Below are 16,411 nucleotides of genomic sequence, written 5' to 3' on the forward strand. Positions count from 1 at the left end.
TTATACCAATTTTGCATGGCGTTTGCTTCAGGATTGTTTTGGTTTTGGTTTTTTGCTTGTCTTTTATTATGAGAACACGACACCTTATTCCCCAGGCAGCAAGGCACTGATGTGGCGGTTGATGACTTCCCCCTCATTGTTTGTTTCCCTTGCTCTTTCTGCTCTATATTCTCAACTCTTTGTTTTCTCTCCAATCTCTCTCTCTTCTTCAGCTCCCATAGCCTTGTTTGGAATTCGGATATTTCATGTCAACCCTTGAGACCGACGGTCTCTCCGTCACCCATTCTTCTGATCGCTCCGGATCTCCGGATCTGCGGCTGATCCATTACAATGATGTTTATCATGTCGAGTACGCGCTTGTTCTCCTCTCTGTCCCCAAAAGCTTTCTTCTAAAGTCAAATCTGTAGAGAGGGCTCCGCAGAACCTGTTGGCGGTGTCTCACGGTTTCAATCCCTTGTAAACTATTACCGCTCGCACGCGCACTTTGCCGGGCAACCCGATATCTTGACATTCTTCTCCGGCGATGCGTTCAATCCGAGTATTGAAAGTACAATCACCAAGGGCAGACATATGGTCCCATTCCTGAACACAGTGGGCACCGACGTCGCATGTGTCGGTGTGAGTATGACGGCCTAGCTTGCATGCATGTACACCGCTAATCTTTCCAGAATCACGATCTTGACTTTGGAGTGGCCCAATTTCGCCATTTGGCAAGTCAATGCCATTTCCCTTGGTTGCTCGCAAACGTTCTAGATCCATCATTGGGAGATGACATCCCAATCGCTGACTGTGGAAAGACCCGCATGCTGACTTCATCAAATGGACTCAAGATTGGCGTGTTGGGTCTTGGCGAACGTGAATGGTATGTCTTTGTCTGGATAACCTACGTGCTTGACTGTCCGCTGACCCGGGTCACAGGCTCGACACGATCAATGCGCTTCCGCCAGATCTGATCTACCAATCTGCATCTCAAACAGCCCAGAAACTTGCGAAACAGCTCCGAGAAGGTGGTGCGGACCTTGTTGTTGCTGTCACCCATCAACGAGAGCCAAATGACTATAAATTGGCAGAAAATCTTACCCCTGCCCTGGTTGATATCATTCTAGGGGGGCACGATCACTTTTACGCCCATGCCGTGGTTAATGGGATCCATGTCATACGATCAGGCACTGATTTCAAACAATTGAGCTACATTGAAGCTTTCCGCAAACCAAATGGTCTCCCTGGCTGGGACTTCAACATCACGCGGCGAGATGTGGTTCGCTCTATTCCCGAAGACCCCGATACAGTGGCAATGGTTGCCCGATTGGGCGCTAGCCTCAAGGCCAAACTTGACAAGCCCATTGGCTTTACGGTAAGCCCACTGGACGGTCGTTTCTCCACTGTGCGGCAACGTGAATCGAACCTCGGCAATTTCGTCTGCGACCTCATGCGATTCTACTATGCAGCGGATTGTGCCATGATGGCAGGTGGCACCATTCGCGGTGATCAAATCTACCCGCCAGGGATCCTCAAGTTAAAAGATTTGTTGAACTGTTTTCCATTCGAGGATCCCGTGGTTCTGTTACGTGTTCGTGGTCATGCACTGCTGGCTGCGCTGGAAAATGGAGTAAGCCAGCTTCCCGCACTCGAGGGCCGATTCTCACAAGTCTCGAACATCAGTTACGGGTTCAAGTTGGAAGCACCGTCCGGATCTAGAATCACGTTCGCTCGGGTTGGCGGCCAGCCCCTTGACCTGGAGCGCGATTATGTTGTCGCTACGCGCGGATACATGGCGCGAGGGAAAGACGGGTTCACATCCTTACTGATTGAAGCAGAAGGAGGCGAGGTAGAAGAGCTTGTGAGTGAGGAAAACGGCGTGCTGATAAGTACAATCCTACGACAGTATTTCCTGAGCCTCAAAGTACTCGGGAAATGGAATCGTTGGAGTGCCAGTCTCCGCCGCCATTGGGGTACTGTGCACCGTAATTTGCACGGCGAAGGCTGGTTGAAGCCACCTTCTGCTACTACATCTCCCAAGAGCGAGAAAAAGGCGCCGGGAAAGAGACTGGAACGGCCTACACTTCAGCGGACATCACGAGCAGCATACTACTATGGTCGATTCCCCGAAGAAGTCGAGTCTCAGAGTCAGGATACCACGGAGGTTGAGACGAACGGCAATGCCATGGACTCTGACTCCGATGAGGATCCAGACATTCTGACTTCGTCGCGGCCAACCACCAACTATGTCACTCAACCCGCGCGGTCCTCTGCCGAAGAAGAACATCGTCTGCAAATAGCGCGGCGGGTTGTCCGCAAGTGGATGCGACACGCTGGGCTGCAGTCTAACAGTCTGAACACCATGGACGGCGAAGGGGAGTTCACTCCGGCCTGGACTTCCGGTATCTCTCCGCGACTCGAAGGGCGGATTGTGCAAGAATAAACTCGCTCTTCTTCATGCCTGTTTTCTCGTTCTTTTTCTTCTTTCTTTCTCTCGGTTTCTCTTATCATTGCTCTCGGACCTTGTTCTTGCTAACTACTTTCTGTCATGTTTGTGTTATGCATATACCATATACGCTGGTTATAAGCCTGGTGTTGTTGTCTTGTAGAAATGCATGAATACTCTGAATTACGTCGATGATCAATCAGACTTCTGCTTATGGTGCTCCTTTTTCAAGAGATAATCGCCACCCATCCAGGCCTTGTAGACTCCATACAATCCACTGAATGGCCAGACATCCCACAGGGCACGCTTGACCATCCCTTTCCAGCCGCTTTCAAATTCTCCTCGGTGCGCCCCGGGCAAATCTTCAGGGCGCACTCGCACCTTGTCATACAAAGTGGGAAGATGCTGAGCATGGTACTTGCCTCGTAGTGCATCATATCCATGCTTGTCGTAGATGGTCCAGAACTCATCCTCTGTATAGTAAGCATGTGCATACAACCATTTTTTGCCTCCCAGGCTCTGGACCTTGTGTTCAAGTTGCCGATTTTGTGCCACAAACCTGGCCTGTTCGGTAGTTACCCCGGGGCCCCAGATTCCAAAATTCAGGAGCGTCTTCTTTTGCGCGTCCGTTTCATCTTTTTCACTGTCAATGGGTTGTCCTTCCAAACCCCCGGCACTTCCTGGGGGTAAGGGACAGAGCCAGAGTGGATATTGTCCAAAGTTTTCAGGGCGATCCAACCAGTCCAGGAACTCAGCGGCAGTAGAGATGGGCACTCCAACATCCTGGATGACATACCGCCGGCCCAGTCCACTGACATGTAGAGCGTGATACATCACCCTGGTGTACATGAAACGATTGAGGAGCCAACGCGTCACAAAGGTGAATGGGACACAGAAGTAGTGGAAGGCATAGCGCGCAACCCAAAACCCACCCCGATCGTAGCGGAAAAGGTAATCTGTCAAAGGGATATAATCCACTGCATGTGGCATGTGAGAATCGACTCGGCCGAAGGCCCCGGACGTGACACGTTGAACATGCAAGTAAAACCAATCGTCTTGACGGCGTGTGAAGCGCTGGAGTTGTACAGGGGTATGTTCGACCTGTCGTCCCGCGCAAATGACGATTTCGTTCCGAGAGTAGACGATGCCGTCCAAGAATTCGGTCTGGGGATCCGCGCCAACCTCTTGGAAGATTCGCACCGCATCTTTCATGTTGGAGCTAGCATAATATTTTAATTCGACGAGAGGTTCTGCCTTCTTCAGGCGAACTTCCAACAGGGTGACCACGCCGAGAGTGCCGAAAGAGGACGCCGCGCCCCAAAACAAGTCCGCGTTGTCTGACCCCACGTTCCCGACGCGATCATTGTATGCCTTCACGACTTCTCCATTGGCCAACACCATCTCAACCCAATTGATGGTGTGATCGAAAAACCCCTCTCGAAACGAAGAGCTCTCACCGGACGTCCCCGAGAAAGCACCACCCGTGGTGATTCCCGGGAACTCCGGGACCACCAAAGGTACTAAGCCATGGGCGCTGGTGGCAGCCACCAGCGCGTCCATGGGGACATTGGGCTCAACAAGCGCTGTGTACCGGTCGGGGTCGATCTCGAGGACATGGGTGAGGTCGGCAGTGCTGATGGTGGTCGATGCAGAGTGGTTGGAAGGACGTGTACTGTTGGTTGAGCCATGGTAAATGCGGAACGGTTGTTGGCGATGGTAGAATTCGGCCGCCCGCGCCGAGATCTCTTTTACAGCAGTGGAATGATCCATGCCCCGGAAGCTGGAATGGAAAGAATAGGCAGGATATAAAGTGCAAGGTAGGATGCAAAGGATGTAAAGGCGTTGAAAGTTACGGGGCGAGCTTAGGGCTTAGGCACCGGCATTCCTTAGGTGCTTTATATGTAGTGTTAGACAAGTAAAGCTCGCAACACAACATCTTTGTTTTATTGAGAAACAGAACTAGGGTGACATTCATATTCGCTGAGGTATCATGAAACATAATTTTAACAAAAGAAGAGTATGTCCTTATTGGAGTCCCACTGGACGCGCTCCTGCAAGATTGACAACGCGTCCTCCCCCTCCGAGTCCATTCGATACTCGAGGCTGAACCCACCCAGGGACAGTCTTGTCGGTACTTTCATGGCCAGATATCGTTTGCCACACATTCGGGAAGCCCGTCGGCATGATACCTTTCAGTTTGGCGCCCGGAACCGCGAATCGGGGCTCGCGGTGGAGGAGGTATCCACCCATGAGCCCTTGAGTGAGCAAGGAGGCTAGAATTGACTCGATCTCTCGCATCAGCGGAGACTTGTCTGGTTCCGCGCTGTCTTCGGGAATGAATTCATATGGATCGAGTTCATACTCCTCATAGTTCGTGTGTGAATTGCTCTGCGCTAGCGCACCCGGTGCAATGGACGTAAGATGTCCTTGCTTATTGTAGAAGCCACCTGGGGCAAGATAATCACGATAGCTGTTCAATATGTCTTGCTCAATCGAAGGGTCATCGCTGCCTTGCCCTCCTTCTAGTCCTGTGTAGTCAGGATCCACGGGCTCGGCAACGATTTGAGAGCCATGGATGTTGGAGTGAGGTGCGTGATGGGCGACTCCGTTGGTGGGTGGTATATGTTGTGATTGCAACCATCGCGCAGCTGCGGCGATCTTTTTAAGGTAGAGGATAGGAGGTGGTCCGCGTTGCGCCTGCGCCTGCGGACCCCCATAGGAGCCTCCGTACATGAAGACTTTGCGGGAGAATGACCGCCACACAAGTACTTCACATCGGTTGCGGAGTGCGAGGAGGATTCCTTTGCGTGCGAACCACTGGGCGGTTGGTGAGCCAACGGACAGATGTTGTCGGAAAGCGAGGTAATCTCCGCGAACAATCAGTTGACATAACGGTTGGAAATGTTGCGCCAGTCCCTGCGCCTCGGGTCTTTTGAGGAGTGCCTGGGAGGGGAACCGGCCGAGTATAATGTTGCATGGAATGAGGTATGAGAGGATCAAGTGGCGTTGGCTGGTAGCCTGGCGGTGGCATTGATCGTAGGAAGATTGGAGGGCTATCTGGGCGGGGTAAAAGAGGTTGTTGGCGAGGAGGTAGCGTCCGAGATAATACAGGTAGGTGACACGCTGCGAGGCAGGGAAGTAGGCTAGCGGAGGTGATTGCGCGCTGATACTGGAAAACATCTGTTCTGCATTTCGCAGTTTCCCGCACTGAGATCCACGTCGTTAGTTCTGGTTCCTGTGCTTAACAGGACTCGGAATGCGTACCTGGAAAAGCAGCTTCAGACAAAGGTTGGCCATGAGATAGATGCCGACGCGCTTCCCCTCCGGCTTGCCAGCCGGCCCAGGGGTGCCAGTTCGATCGGTAAGACATTTGATGAAAGCTTCGCGCACAACGTTGGCAGACTTTTCTACCAATGTGACCTTTTCCACGCTCTCGCCTTTGTTTGTCTCACCTTCCGTCCGTCGAATGTGGGCGATCAAGTCCGGCCGGCGGTCCAGACCCAGAGCCAATTTCGCCAGAACTTTTGCTAGGTATAACACGGTGGGGAGAACGACGACGCCGAATTGACTGTCACCAAGGGCGAGCACGCACTGACTGCGGTTTTTCAAGTCAGCCTCCAGAGCCCAGTAGTTGGGGGTCGCAGTTCTTACTTTAACAGCGCCTTCAGTTGGTTGTATGTTTCCAGGAGGTTGTCCGTATTCATCTCGCGTAGGAAGCTCAGGTACATCTTCACAAAGACCGGGAAAGCAGCCCATGAAGAGGCATTCTTGGTTCGAGGGACAAGACGCTCGCATCGCTGGCGAATATCGGCATCTGCCTTGTGATTGTTGGCATAGAGCTGTCGAAGCTCGGCGGTCATCCGCTGATAGATCTCCGACAACGGTGGTTCGAGCTGGAGAAAGTCCTGGAGTTTGGAGCCATCGCGATTCTGGACGATTTCCTGCAGACTGCCGAGAAATTGGTCGAGAACGGGAGTTGGGCTCATGATGAAAGAGCAGCGCGCTCAGAGGTACCGGAGCTGCACCAGCAAAAGTCGACAAGTGGATCAATGACTGGTCGTCCTTGTACTCCGCAGTGACCGAGCTGATTGAATAGAGGTCCGCGGGCTCGGTGCTTCGGGCAGAATCCGACCGCCAATTGTATAGGGTGCCCCCACTGGGAGCTTGGGGTTTCTCCTGGTGTTAAAACAGTTGTCGGGCGCTCAATTTGAATAAAACAGGGTGACAAATTCAGGGCAATTATTATCACTCCCAAGGTTGACCTTTCTGTGCTAATGTCATGGGATATGTGCCAGGAAAGAAGAGAACTTTTTCAAGTTGAGCGGCGAGCCGGGCACGGGCAAGGGACAGTACTGGGTTGTTGATCCTTTAAGAGAAAAGGAACAATATGAAAAATGTTGGAAGTCTTTGAAGATGAATACGAAAGAGTACAATTGTCCGCATTTGAGCACGATGTCACTCCGTATTCATTGTTCCCAGAGTTGAGGTCATCGACTTTAGAGGCAGCTCACCTCGGGCATACTATACAACTGTCAACTGCTATGCACATTGTCACCAACTCTATTGAGTAGCCATTGTCGTTTGTCCTCATGGCCATATTCACAATTATCGCAACTCTATTGGTTGACATATACTGAATAATAGCACCATCTTCCTTTGGTGTGAATTGACTGGCCTTGAGGCTCCCAGTCATTCAGTCCAAGGTTTTGTACGGAATAGATGGGCTTCCAAGGGCCAAGGCTATGGATGGGCTCATAATTCCAAAACAAAAAGAAAAAGGGAAGAAAAAAAAAAAAAAAAAGCCACAGAACCGCCGAAAAAGCTGGAGAATCAAGGGCCGAAGGACATATGTCATATGCGCTGTGTAGTATGTACTATCACAAGCATGAGAGGTACATAAAGCGGACATGAACCCACAATGTCACCATCAGCCTACACAGGTATGATTTCAAGCTAAATGGAGTATTTCCACATTAAAATGGAGCTAAAACCGACCTACCAGGGGCAATTCGCTACACAGACTTGTACACTTGTACTTGGCCAAGTTATGCCCGGCGCAATCCAGATTTAGCCTCGATGATGTCATAACATGCTTCACATGTAAAAGACCATCCGCTACAAATATTTCCCTCTTCGTCCACAGGTTCAGCTTCGCTCTGTATTCTTCTAATTCTACATCACAATGGCAAACGACTCGGTCCTGTCGGCCCTGTCGACCCTCATTCGACATCCTTTTGTCGAAACTTTTACCTGGTTCTACATGGCCCTCCAGACCGTGCTCACCTGGATCTTCTCTCCGATCCCCCTCCTCCAACGGCCCAAAATGAAAACATCCCTCGCAAGAGAGTTGCAGTCATTGGTGCTGGCGTGACTGGTGTGTCTTCTGCGGCACACTGTGTTGGACATGGCTTCGATGTCCAACTATTTGAATCTAGAAACAAAGAACAGGGCCTGGGTGGTATCTGGAGTGTATGTGTTTCTCAAGTCAATTGCATAAACCGCGGGCTAACAAATGTCTCTAGAGAGTCAACTCCACCTCCGCATTGCAGGTCCACAGTCTCATGTACCGCTTCCATCCATCAGTCAGCTTCAATACTGCCTATCCCACGCAGCAACAGATCAAAGAACAAATTGTTGGCCTATGGAAGCGCTACAATTTGGAAGATCGCACTGTTTTCGATACAAAGATTACCTCGGTGAAGCAAAACAACAATGGGAAGTGGATTATCAACGATGATGAAGAGCAGTACGGCCTCTTTGATGGCGTTTTGGCTACGGTGGGTGTGTGCGGCGACCCCAAGATGCCGCCTCTGCCAAACCAAGACAAGTTCAAGGGCGAGATCTATCACTCCTCTGAGCTGGACGGCAAGGATGCTAAAGGCAAGAAGGTTCTGATTGTGGGTGGTGGCGCCAGCGCAATTGAAGCCCTAGAGTTTGCCGTCAAAAATGGTGCTGCCGAGATCGATGTCCTCTCCAGGTCAGACAAATGGATCATTCCTCGAAATGTCCTTGTGCAGTCTTTATTGGCTTGCAATATCTTTGGCCAGGAAACCGCGCTTTCATGGATCCCCGAAGGTCTGCTACGCAAGTTCTTCTACCGCGACCTCCAGGATATTGCGCCGACGGACAAGGGTGTTTTCACACAAACACCGATGGCCAATGACGAGTTATTCAACCAGATCCGTGAGGGCAAGGCCCACTGGTTGCGAGGTGATATTGTCTCACTGGAAGAGAAGGGTGTTTCGTTCAACTTCCGATCCAAGGGAGTTCCAAAGGGAGGACCTGGCCAGGAGCGACTGGTGGAAGGAGACATCATCGTCATGGCGACTGGCTTCAAGCGACCTTCGTTATCCTTCTTGCCCGACGAGGTGTTCGAGGAACCGTACGGTCCGCCTAGTTGGTACCTGCAGGTCTTCCCTCCCAAATACCCTGACATCTGCGCCAACAACAGCACTTATGTCGATGCTATTGGTACTGTTGGTAACATGCATATTGGAATCTATACCCGGTTCTTGCTCATGTTCCTTACCGACCCGTTGACACGCCCCACTGAACAAAGAATGAAGACATGGATTGATTTCACAAGGTTCATGAAGCGCCTGAGTCCTACGGGAGCATTCGACTTCTTTACCTATGCCGAGCTGATCTACTGGTACATGTTCGTTTTGGTTGTCAACCCCTTCCGCTGGAAGTGGGCGTTGTTCGTCTTCTTCGGCATTGGGCGTGGCTTACCCTTGATGGTCGTCGAGCAAGAGAATGCATTCCGCAGAGAATTGAAGAAGGAACGCAAGGCTCACAAGACAGAAAAGTCCAAGGCCAACAAGGCCAACAGGGCCAATAATGCGGACAAGGCCAACAACGCGGACAAGGCCAACAACGCGGACAAGTCTACCAAATCTGATTAAAGAAAATCCAAACATGTGATCCATTGGTGCCCTTACACGACGGAAGGAGAGGCAGTTCAGACAAGGGAGACCAACATACCTGTCCATACAGTTGAAATAATTTTCAAGAAAACAATGAAGCGATGATCATCACGTTATTTACACGTATCAAACAGAACTGCAAGTAGCGCTTGTATTTCCATGACCCAGAAACAACCTTGGAAAACTCAATCCTATTTAGTGTTCCTTGATTTCCGGAATCTTCTTGTCAATGCTAGTAGCTATGTTTCCACCTCGCAAGAAATAACCCGGAATGTAGCGATTCTCTTCCAGCCACAGTATGGGCCACAGAAGAGTAACTCCCACGACACAGAATAGGGTGGCAACGAGATGCCAACCATAGATAAGCCAATGCCCAATATGTGGCATAATGAATTTGACAAACTCTGATGACTGATATAGATCCTCTTGCTTGGAGATGTGATAAATCTTGCGATCTCCGTTAGTCGAAGCATCACTCTTCATCGGTTCGGAAGTTAGATCAAGGACCGTTGTGAGAGTCGCAGAAGCCACATGGAAAGGAACCAGCCAGATGGAAAAGATTTGGGACATATTGATGTATAGTTTGAGCTTTTCTTCATCGAATGCTATAAACAGAGAACAGTTAGAACCTATGCGTCTCAAATGTTATACATAAACCCCCAAAGCTTACCAATTGAATGAATTTCCAGCTCAATCCGCGGTGACATGATCTTGTACCACTGGAAGATCTTTGTGACCCACCATCGACTCCCTTCGAAGTGGGGAACTCGACAGAATGGATGGACGAAAGAGGCATTGCTGGTGAAATACCGATCAAGGACGGTTTCTTGCACCGAGGGCGGCGATTGTGTCAAAAGCCGGATTACGGTGGGGATCTCAGCGACTAGACAGGTCAGCGCAGTCCGGAGTGTGGAGCTTCGTGTTAGCATACCTGGATTCTCCATCTTGTGAGGTATGAAACAAGAGGTACACGTAGTTGAGGAAAGAAGAAGGAGAGGTCTGCGAGATCATGTTGTATGCCGATGACATCATTCACATGTGAATATCAAACCGGTACGGAGCACTTCGACCTTGGAGGCCCCGGACGTTCAGGGCTACGCGCCAACTTGGAAGCACCTGGGCACACAATGAATGAGATATTTAAATATCGTATCATCGTTTGAATATCAACTTTGAATCAAATGGGATCTACAGACAGGTGTCGTAATTGACTGCATTCCCGAGGTCAACGATATGGCAGGGTTATAGTTGCTTGCATCGGCATGCCGAATCATCGGGTTCTATCCATGGGGTAAGCTCAAAAAAGCAGACCATCAAATTCAATATATGCCACAGAATATGAGTATATGCAGTGCTAGATATAGACCTTGGAAAATCAGACAAACTCCAAAAAACTAGCAAGTGCCGGTATTCCGCCAGAGACGCCTTTTGAACACATGGATTTTCTTCTATCCAGCTTTTACCGCTTCCAGCTATCAACTTTCTTTCTGCGCTTGTCGAAGATCTGCCCCATACCCACACCATCACCGCGTTGCCCATCTTCATTGCGGGTTCTCTTCCGGCTCTTTTCCAGTGCCGCGCCACTGCCCTTTTGCTTCCGCGTGAGGCGCTCAATGTGATCGGCACCTGCGTTGAGATCCTTCCATTCATCGCCACCGTAGGTGGTATCTTTCCCACTACCTCGCTTGGCCAATTCCTTCTTGGTCTCCTTGGGCAAACGAACAAAGTTGGTTTCTTCGTAAGTGGTGCGTTCCTGCTCACGCGCCTGGTCCTTTCGGGACTTGGTTGTTCGGCCACCGTCAATGATCGTGCTACCAACACTAGGCTCAGCCATGGGCGCGGATGACATTTCGGCGTTGACGAAGTCGTCAATGACATTGGATCGAACGGGTCGACGGTCCTGGCGTTCGCGACGCTCGGTTGTAGGCAAGGCTGTAGGCATGATCTTCGGGGGACGGTAGATGCCATCACCGGGACCTTCCTCGCCTTTCTTGGAGGGCTGAGCTTGCTTCTTCTCTGCCGGGCCCTTGGAGAATGCAGAGACATTGGGTCGGTAGGCCATTTCGTCAATGTCTTCATCCCCTTCGCTCTCGCTGGAGTCTTCGTCGTCATCGGATGAAGCGTCACTATCCTTGGCGGCTTTGCGGCTCGTCTTAGCCTTCGTCGGTTGAATCTTCTCCGCCCGTTCCGCTTCTTCTGCAGCCTTAATGACCTTGTCCACCTGGTATTTCAACCGTCCTTCCAAGGGCCGAACACCTCGCTCAAGGTACACCCGAAGCTCAATCAACTTTTTGCGAATGTCATCTTCGAGGGAGTTATCCGCAGGTGCGCTCTTTTCTGTCGAGGAGCGTTTCGCGGAGACATTTCGTAGTTGGAAAATTATCAAGAAAACTAGGTTTTGCAAGTAGGATAGTAGGATTTCGCTCTTGGTATCGAGGAGAGAAATGCCATCTTGCGGGGGCTCGATCGTAGCCTCGGAGGCTGAATCCTTCGGGGCCTTAGGTAAGGAGGAAACCGTTGTTGAGAGGCATGTTGTCAGGGTCTCAAGCAACGTTGAAAGACTCTGAGGGCGCGCAGACGCCTGTGCTGAGGCCATTATTTTTAAGTAAATGGGTATGCAGGCGATTGAAGGTTCCGCGAAACAAAAAAATTTGGCTGTTGCCGCGATAACAGTCACGTGCGATAACATGATAGCCAGGCAGCAAGGCATCAACTTGGATTTCTTAGATCGTCATTGCCAGTCTGTCCGCAATTCGACCTTCGCATTTCATCCCTCTGCGCGCATTGTAATTTTTCCACGGATGAGAGTGTGATTATTTTCTTTCTGTGGGAGATTTCAACTGTATGTGTCAATATGTTCTCGCCACGCCATGAGTGCTTTACTCTACTCCTGCTGTTTCCAAACAAACAAGACTGACTAGAAGCCTCTCAATCTTCACAGCGACGCCCACCATGCGCTTCACCGACCGAGCATCTTTCCTCCTATCGGCTTTAATTGCATTGCCTTCTTTTACTACAGCCTTCTATCTCCCAGGTGTCGCACCGACATCTTACGATGAAGGACAAGCTGTTCCGCTCTATGTCAACCACTTGACTCCTAGCTTGTCCCGCGATGACCAACTTCATTCGGTCTTCTCCTATGATTACTACCATCCTGCGTTTGGATTCTGTCAACCGGCTGACGGTCCCAAAGATGTGCGAGAATCATTGGGCAGCATCCTGTTCGGCGATCGAATTCGCACCTCGCCATTCGAGCTGAAGATGGCACAGAATGAGACCTGCAAGTCAATCTGTGCTGAAACCAAATTTGATGCTCGCAGCGCTAAATTCACCAATCGCCGCATATCCCAAGGCTACAATATTAACTGGCTTGTGGATGGTTTGCCAGCTGCACAGCTGAACTATGATGGTGTTACCCAGACCAAGTTCTACAGCCCCGGCTTCGCTCTAGGCGATTTGGATGACAGTGGACAGGCTCTGCTCAACAACCATTATGATATCATGATTGATTATCATAAGGTGGGATTCGGTGGCAAGGACAAATATCGCGTTGTTGGAGTGCTGGTCCAGCCCGAATCTCGCCGGGACTCTAGGAACTCCGAGGAAGCAGGAAAGGCCGAGTGCGGCACCCAGGGTGAAGTCCTTTCCCTCAACGAAGATGGGGAGACTACAGTTACCTGGACGTACAGTGTCTACTGGAAAGAATCCCCTACCGCCTGGGCTACTCGCTGGGACAAATACCTCCATGTTTATGATCCCAAGATCCACTGGTTTTCTCTTATCAATTCAGCCGTCTTTGTGGTGTTCCTAGTGGGCATGGTCAGCATGATTCTCCTCCGGGCCCTCAAGAAGGACATTGCCCGCTACAACCGACTGGACTCGTTCAACCTGGAGGACTTGGATAGCACATCAGCCGCCATTGAAGACGGAGTCCAAGAGGACTCTGGATGGAAGTTGGTCCATGGTGACGTGTTCCGGTGCCCCAAGTCCCCATTGCTATTGAGTATCATGTTGGGCAATGGGGCCCAGCTGTTCATGATGACCGGCGTAACCGTTGGTAAGTCACTTCACGTAGCTTGGTCGCGTTCTTGTTTCCCATTTCAATGAAGACTAACATTTCTGTGCAGCATTTGCCTTGCTCGGTCTCCTCTCTCCCTCGAACCGTGGATTACTGGCTACTGCCATTCTTTTGATTTCTGCTCTCTTTGGTGGAATCGGTGGATATGTTTCGGCACGTGTGTATAAGACCTTCGGAGGCGAAGCCTGGCGTCGCAACATCATCATGACACCTCTCTTCATACCCGGCATCATCTTTGGTGCTTTCTTCATCCTGAACCTCTTCGTTTGGGCCAAAGGATCCAGCGGTGCTGTGCCGTTCGGAACCATGCTGGCTCTGGTTCTGATCTGGTTCGTTATCAGTGTACCACTAAGTGTGGCAGGTAGCTGGCTGGGATTCAAGCAATCGGTAAGTTAAACGCACGCACTCACCCCTGCCTTGTCCTGTCTCTGACATGTAAACAGCCAATCGAGGGTCCAACCAAGACCAACCAGATCCCCCGTCAGGTTCCCCCAATGGCCGGTAGCTTACGTACCATCCCGTCCATTCTGTTGACCGGCATCCTTCCATTCGGCGCCATCTTCGTTGAGCTGTACTTTATCATGACGTCTTTGTGGACCAACAAGATCTACTACATGTTCGGTTTCTTGTTCCTCTGCTACGGCTTGATGATCATCACCTCCGCGGCTACGACTGTGCTGTTGGTATACTTCTTGCTGTGCGCCGAGAATTACCGCTGGCACTGGCGTGCATTTGCCGGTGCCGGTATGACCGGTGGCTATGTGTTCGTCAACGCGTTGATCTTCTGGGCCACACGCGTGAGCTTTGGTGGGTTGACTGGAGCCGTGCTTTATGTGGGTTATTCGGCGTTGATCTCCTTCATTGTGTTTATCCTGACAGGTATGTCCCATCCGTCTCCCTCCGGTCCTTCCGGCTCTCTCTTTTCCCTTCTTCCTTTTCTCGGGGGTTTTATTAACATACTTCCTAGGTTCTATTGGCTTCTTTGCCAGCTGGGCCTTCATCCATCGCATCTATGGTTCCATTAAGGTGGACTAGATATTTCCGTACTATTTTGCCGCCGTTCATGTATCAGAAAGAAAATCTCCTTCGTATAGACTGCAAAATGAACCCACTTGTACATAACCACAGATGATGAAATATGTCCGATGCCAAGACTCCAGATGGTCTGGACTTTGTGTTGCCACCTTTTTCTACTCCGGACCTTAACCTTCTTGGTACTCTTTTGTCAATTGTATCTTGTTTTCCATCTACATTGTACACCAGCTTTCAATCAGTCGCTACATTGTCATTCCTACCAATTCTCAATCTCAAGTGGGACGCCCCCTTGCGTAGACTTTCCGCCACCGCGCGACTCAGCCACACATCCCGTTTCTACCCCGCGTCAAACTTCTTGACCAGTCCATCGCCTCTCTCGGTCTGGATATTTTATGCGCTTGGCATCGTTCTAGAAGGAATTTTGGAGTTCTGTGATCATGGGCAAGTCGTGAGTTCCACCGGTCTACCATGGCCCCCCCGAAACGGCCCCCGCGGGTTGCCGAGGGGCTCTGCTCAAAGTCCCAGACCCTTTGATCCTGCATAGTCATGCATGTGGTATATCGCGTTATCTTCATAGCCTTGCGCTAACTCACTCTTCAGTCAGTCGAAACTATCGCCGACGCAGCTCGATGAGTTGCAACGAGCCACACATTTCGATAAGAAGGAGCTACAGCAATGGTACAAAGGTAGGGTCTCCGCGTACGTCATATGTTCACATCCACGCGATCGCTCACAGTGCACCATCTAGGATTCCTCAAGGATTGCCCATCAGGCACCTTGACTAAGGAAGAGTTCCAGAAAATCTATCGACAATTCTTTCCCTTCGGCGACCCGTCATCCTTCGCAAATTACGTATTCCGTGTGTTCGACTCAGACAACAGTGGCATGATTGATTTCAAAGAATTCATCTGCGCTCTTTCAGTGACCTCACGAGGCAAGATGGAGGATAAGTTGGACTGGGCTTTCCAGTTGTATGATATTGATGGCGATGGGAAGATCACCTACGACGAAATGCTGGCCATTGTCGAGGCGATTTACAAGATGGTATGTTACCGCCGAGACGGAGAATATCTGTACCTAGCTCACATGTACGCAGGTGGGATCTATGGTGAAACTCCCCGAGGACGAAGATACCCCAGAGAAGCGTGTACGGAAGATCTTCCGGATGATGGACAAGGATGAGAACGGGAGCCTCGATATCGAAGAATTCAAAGAAGGCAGCAAACGGGATGAGACGATCGTTAGTGCCTTGTCGCTTTACGACGGATTGGTTTAGATGCTTGGGCAATGCTTAGGCGAAATACGGGCGCAATGTGAGGCATTCTCTTTGGGACGGCTATAGGGGATTGCATTGCATACTCCAAGGTTTTCATTTTTTTTAGTTGCCTTTGTCCCATGTGTATATTTGATACAACAATAACATCTTGGTATATATTGTCCTTGTCATCGAAGTCAACAAGCATAGGAGAGGAAAAAATTAAGATGGTAGCTGTCATTGTCCATTCACTGTCTCATGTATACATCACATCAAATCAGGTCCCGCAGACTACCAGCTCTGCATTCTATCATTGATGTACAGGGGTATCGGGAAGAAGAACCTCCAGCCCCCATGCAGGCGATCTAATGTACTGGAAAGCGGGTTAAAAAAATCAACAAAAAAAGAAACGAGTCTGGTCAGATCGAACAAAAAGAAGAAACTCGTCAGACGTAAAATAAAAGAAAGAGATCGGCCAATTCATCCAAATGCCAATGATAAAAGCACGAACTGCACGACATCCTGGGTGAAAGGTATGTAATTGTCCAGTTTTTGGAAGATGGACGGATTGTCTGGTGTAGCGGACTCAGACGCAGCCCAGTCAGGTGCAACTGAATCAGGCGAGAGAATATCAGTCGCATCAGATTCGGTCACAACAGATTCGGTCGTATCAGATTCAGACGTCACAGACC

General features: G+C 50.3%; 8 protein-coding genes across 8 annotated transcripts; 4 read left to right on the forward strand and 4 right to left on the reverse strand.

The window, feature by feature from the left end:
* Positions 1 to 245: 245 nt before the first annotated feature.
* Positions 246 to 2,422, forward strand: N7506_010774 (putative 5'-nucleotidase; the record flags this gene model as incomplete). Its single annotated transcript, XM_056960067.1, has 4 exons — positions 246 to 349; positions 408 to 618; positions 669 to 862; positions 919 to 2,422. The coding sequence occupies 4 exons, from the start codon at positions 246 to 248 to the stop codon at positions 2,420 to 2,422; spliced, it is 2,013 nt and encodes a 670-aa protein (XP_056806222.1).
* A 198-nt stretch (positions 2,423 to 2,620) lies between these two features.
* On the reverse strand, positions 2,621 to 4,195 carry N7506_010775 (FAD-binding oxidoreductase; the record flags this gene model as incomplete). The annotated part of the gene is made up of 1 exon (XM_056960068.1): positions 2,621 to 4,195. The coding sequence occupies one exon, from the start codon at positions 4,193 to 4,195 to the stop codon at positions 2,621 to 2,623; it is 1,575 nt and encodes a 524-aa protein (XP_056806223.1).
* A 255-nt stretch (positions 4,196 to 4,450) lies between these two features.
* N7506_010776 (uncharacterized protein) lies at positions 4,451 to 6,411 on the reverse strand (the record flags this gene model as incomplete). The annotated part of the gene is made up of 3 exons (XM_056960069.1): positions 4,451 to 5,632; positions 5,690 to 6,020; positions 6,077 to 6,411. The coding sequence occupies 3 exons, from the start codon at positions 6,409 to 6,411 to the stop codon at positions 4,451 to 4,453; spliced, it is 1,848 nt and encodes a 615-aa protein (XP_056806224.1).
* A 1,196-nt stretch (positions 6,412 to 7,607) lies between these two features.
* On the forward strand, positions 7,608 to 9,330 carry N7506_010777 (uncharacterized protein; the record flags this gene model as incomplete). The annotated part of the gene is made up of 3 exons (XM_056960070.1): positions 7,608 to 7,792; positions 7,861 to 7,894; positions 7,948 to 9,330. The coding sequence occupies 3 exons, from the start codon at positions 7,608 to 7,610 to the stop codon at positions 9,328 to 9,330; spliced, it is 1,602 nt and encodes a 533-aa protein (XP_056806225.1).
* A 216-nt stretch (positions 9,331 to 9,546) lies between these two features.
* On the reverse strand, positions 9,547 to 10,295 carry N7506_010778 (uncharacterized protein; the record flags this gene model as incomplete). The annotated part of the gene is made up of 3 exons (XM_056960071.1): positions 9,547 to 9,956; positions 10,022 to 10,234; positions 10,283 to 10,295. 3 exons carry the CDS (start codon positions 10,293 to 10,295, stop codon positions 9,547 to 9,549), a joined length of 636 nt encoding a protein of 211 aa, XP_056806226.1.
* Positions 10,296 to 10,810: 515 nt separating this feature from the next.
* lcp5 (small subunit rRNA maturation protein LCP5) lies at positions 10,811 to 11,947 on the reverse strand (the record flags this gene model as incomplete). The annotated part of the gene is made up of 1 exon (XM_056960072.1): positions 10,811 to 11,947. The coding sequence occupies one exon, from the start codon at positions 11,945 to 11,947 to the stop codon at positions 10,811 to 10,813; it is 1,137 nt and encodes a 378-aa protein (XP_056806227.1).
* Positions 11,948 to 12,303: 356 nt separating this feature from the next.
* On the forward strand, positions 12,304 to 14,464 carry N7506_010780 (transmembrane 9 family protein; the record flags this gene model as incomplete). Its single annotated transcript, XM_056960073.1, has 4 exons — positions 12,304 to 13,408; positions 13,479 to 13,816; positions 13,873 to 14,308; positions 14,397 to 14,464. 4 exons carry the CDS (start codon positions 12,304 to 12,306, stop codon positions 14,462 to 14,464), a joined length of 1,947 nt encoding a protein of 648 aa, XP_056806228.1.
* Positions 14,465 to 15,041: 577 nt separating this feature from the next.
* Positions 15,042 to 15,740, forward strand: N7506_010781 (EF-hand domain-containing protein; the record flags this gene model as incomplete). The annotated part of the gene is made up of 3 exons (XM_056960074.1): positions 15,042 to 15,150; positions 15,201 to 15,508; positions 15,561 to 15,740. Coding segments are annotated over 3 exons (597 nt in total), but the record flags the coding sequence as incomplete, so codon positions are not given.
* Between the last annotated feature and the right edge of the window lie 671 nt (positions 15,741 to 16,411).

This window comes from Penicillium brevicompactum (genome assembly GCF_028827555.1).
Source record: "Penicillium brevicompactum strain IBT 35665 chromosome Unknown utg000007l_segment0_segment0, whole genome shotgun sequence".
NCBI classification, from domain to species: Eukaryota; Fungi; Ascomycota; class Eurotiomycetes; order Eurotiales; family Aspergillaceae; genus Penicillium; species Penicillium brevicompactum.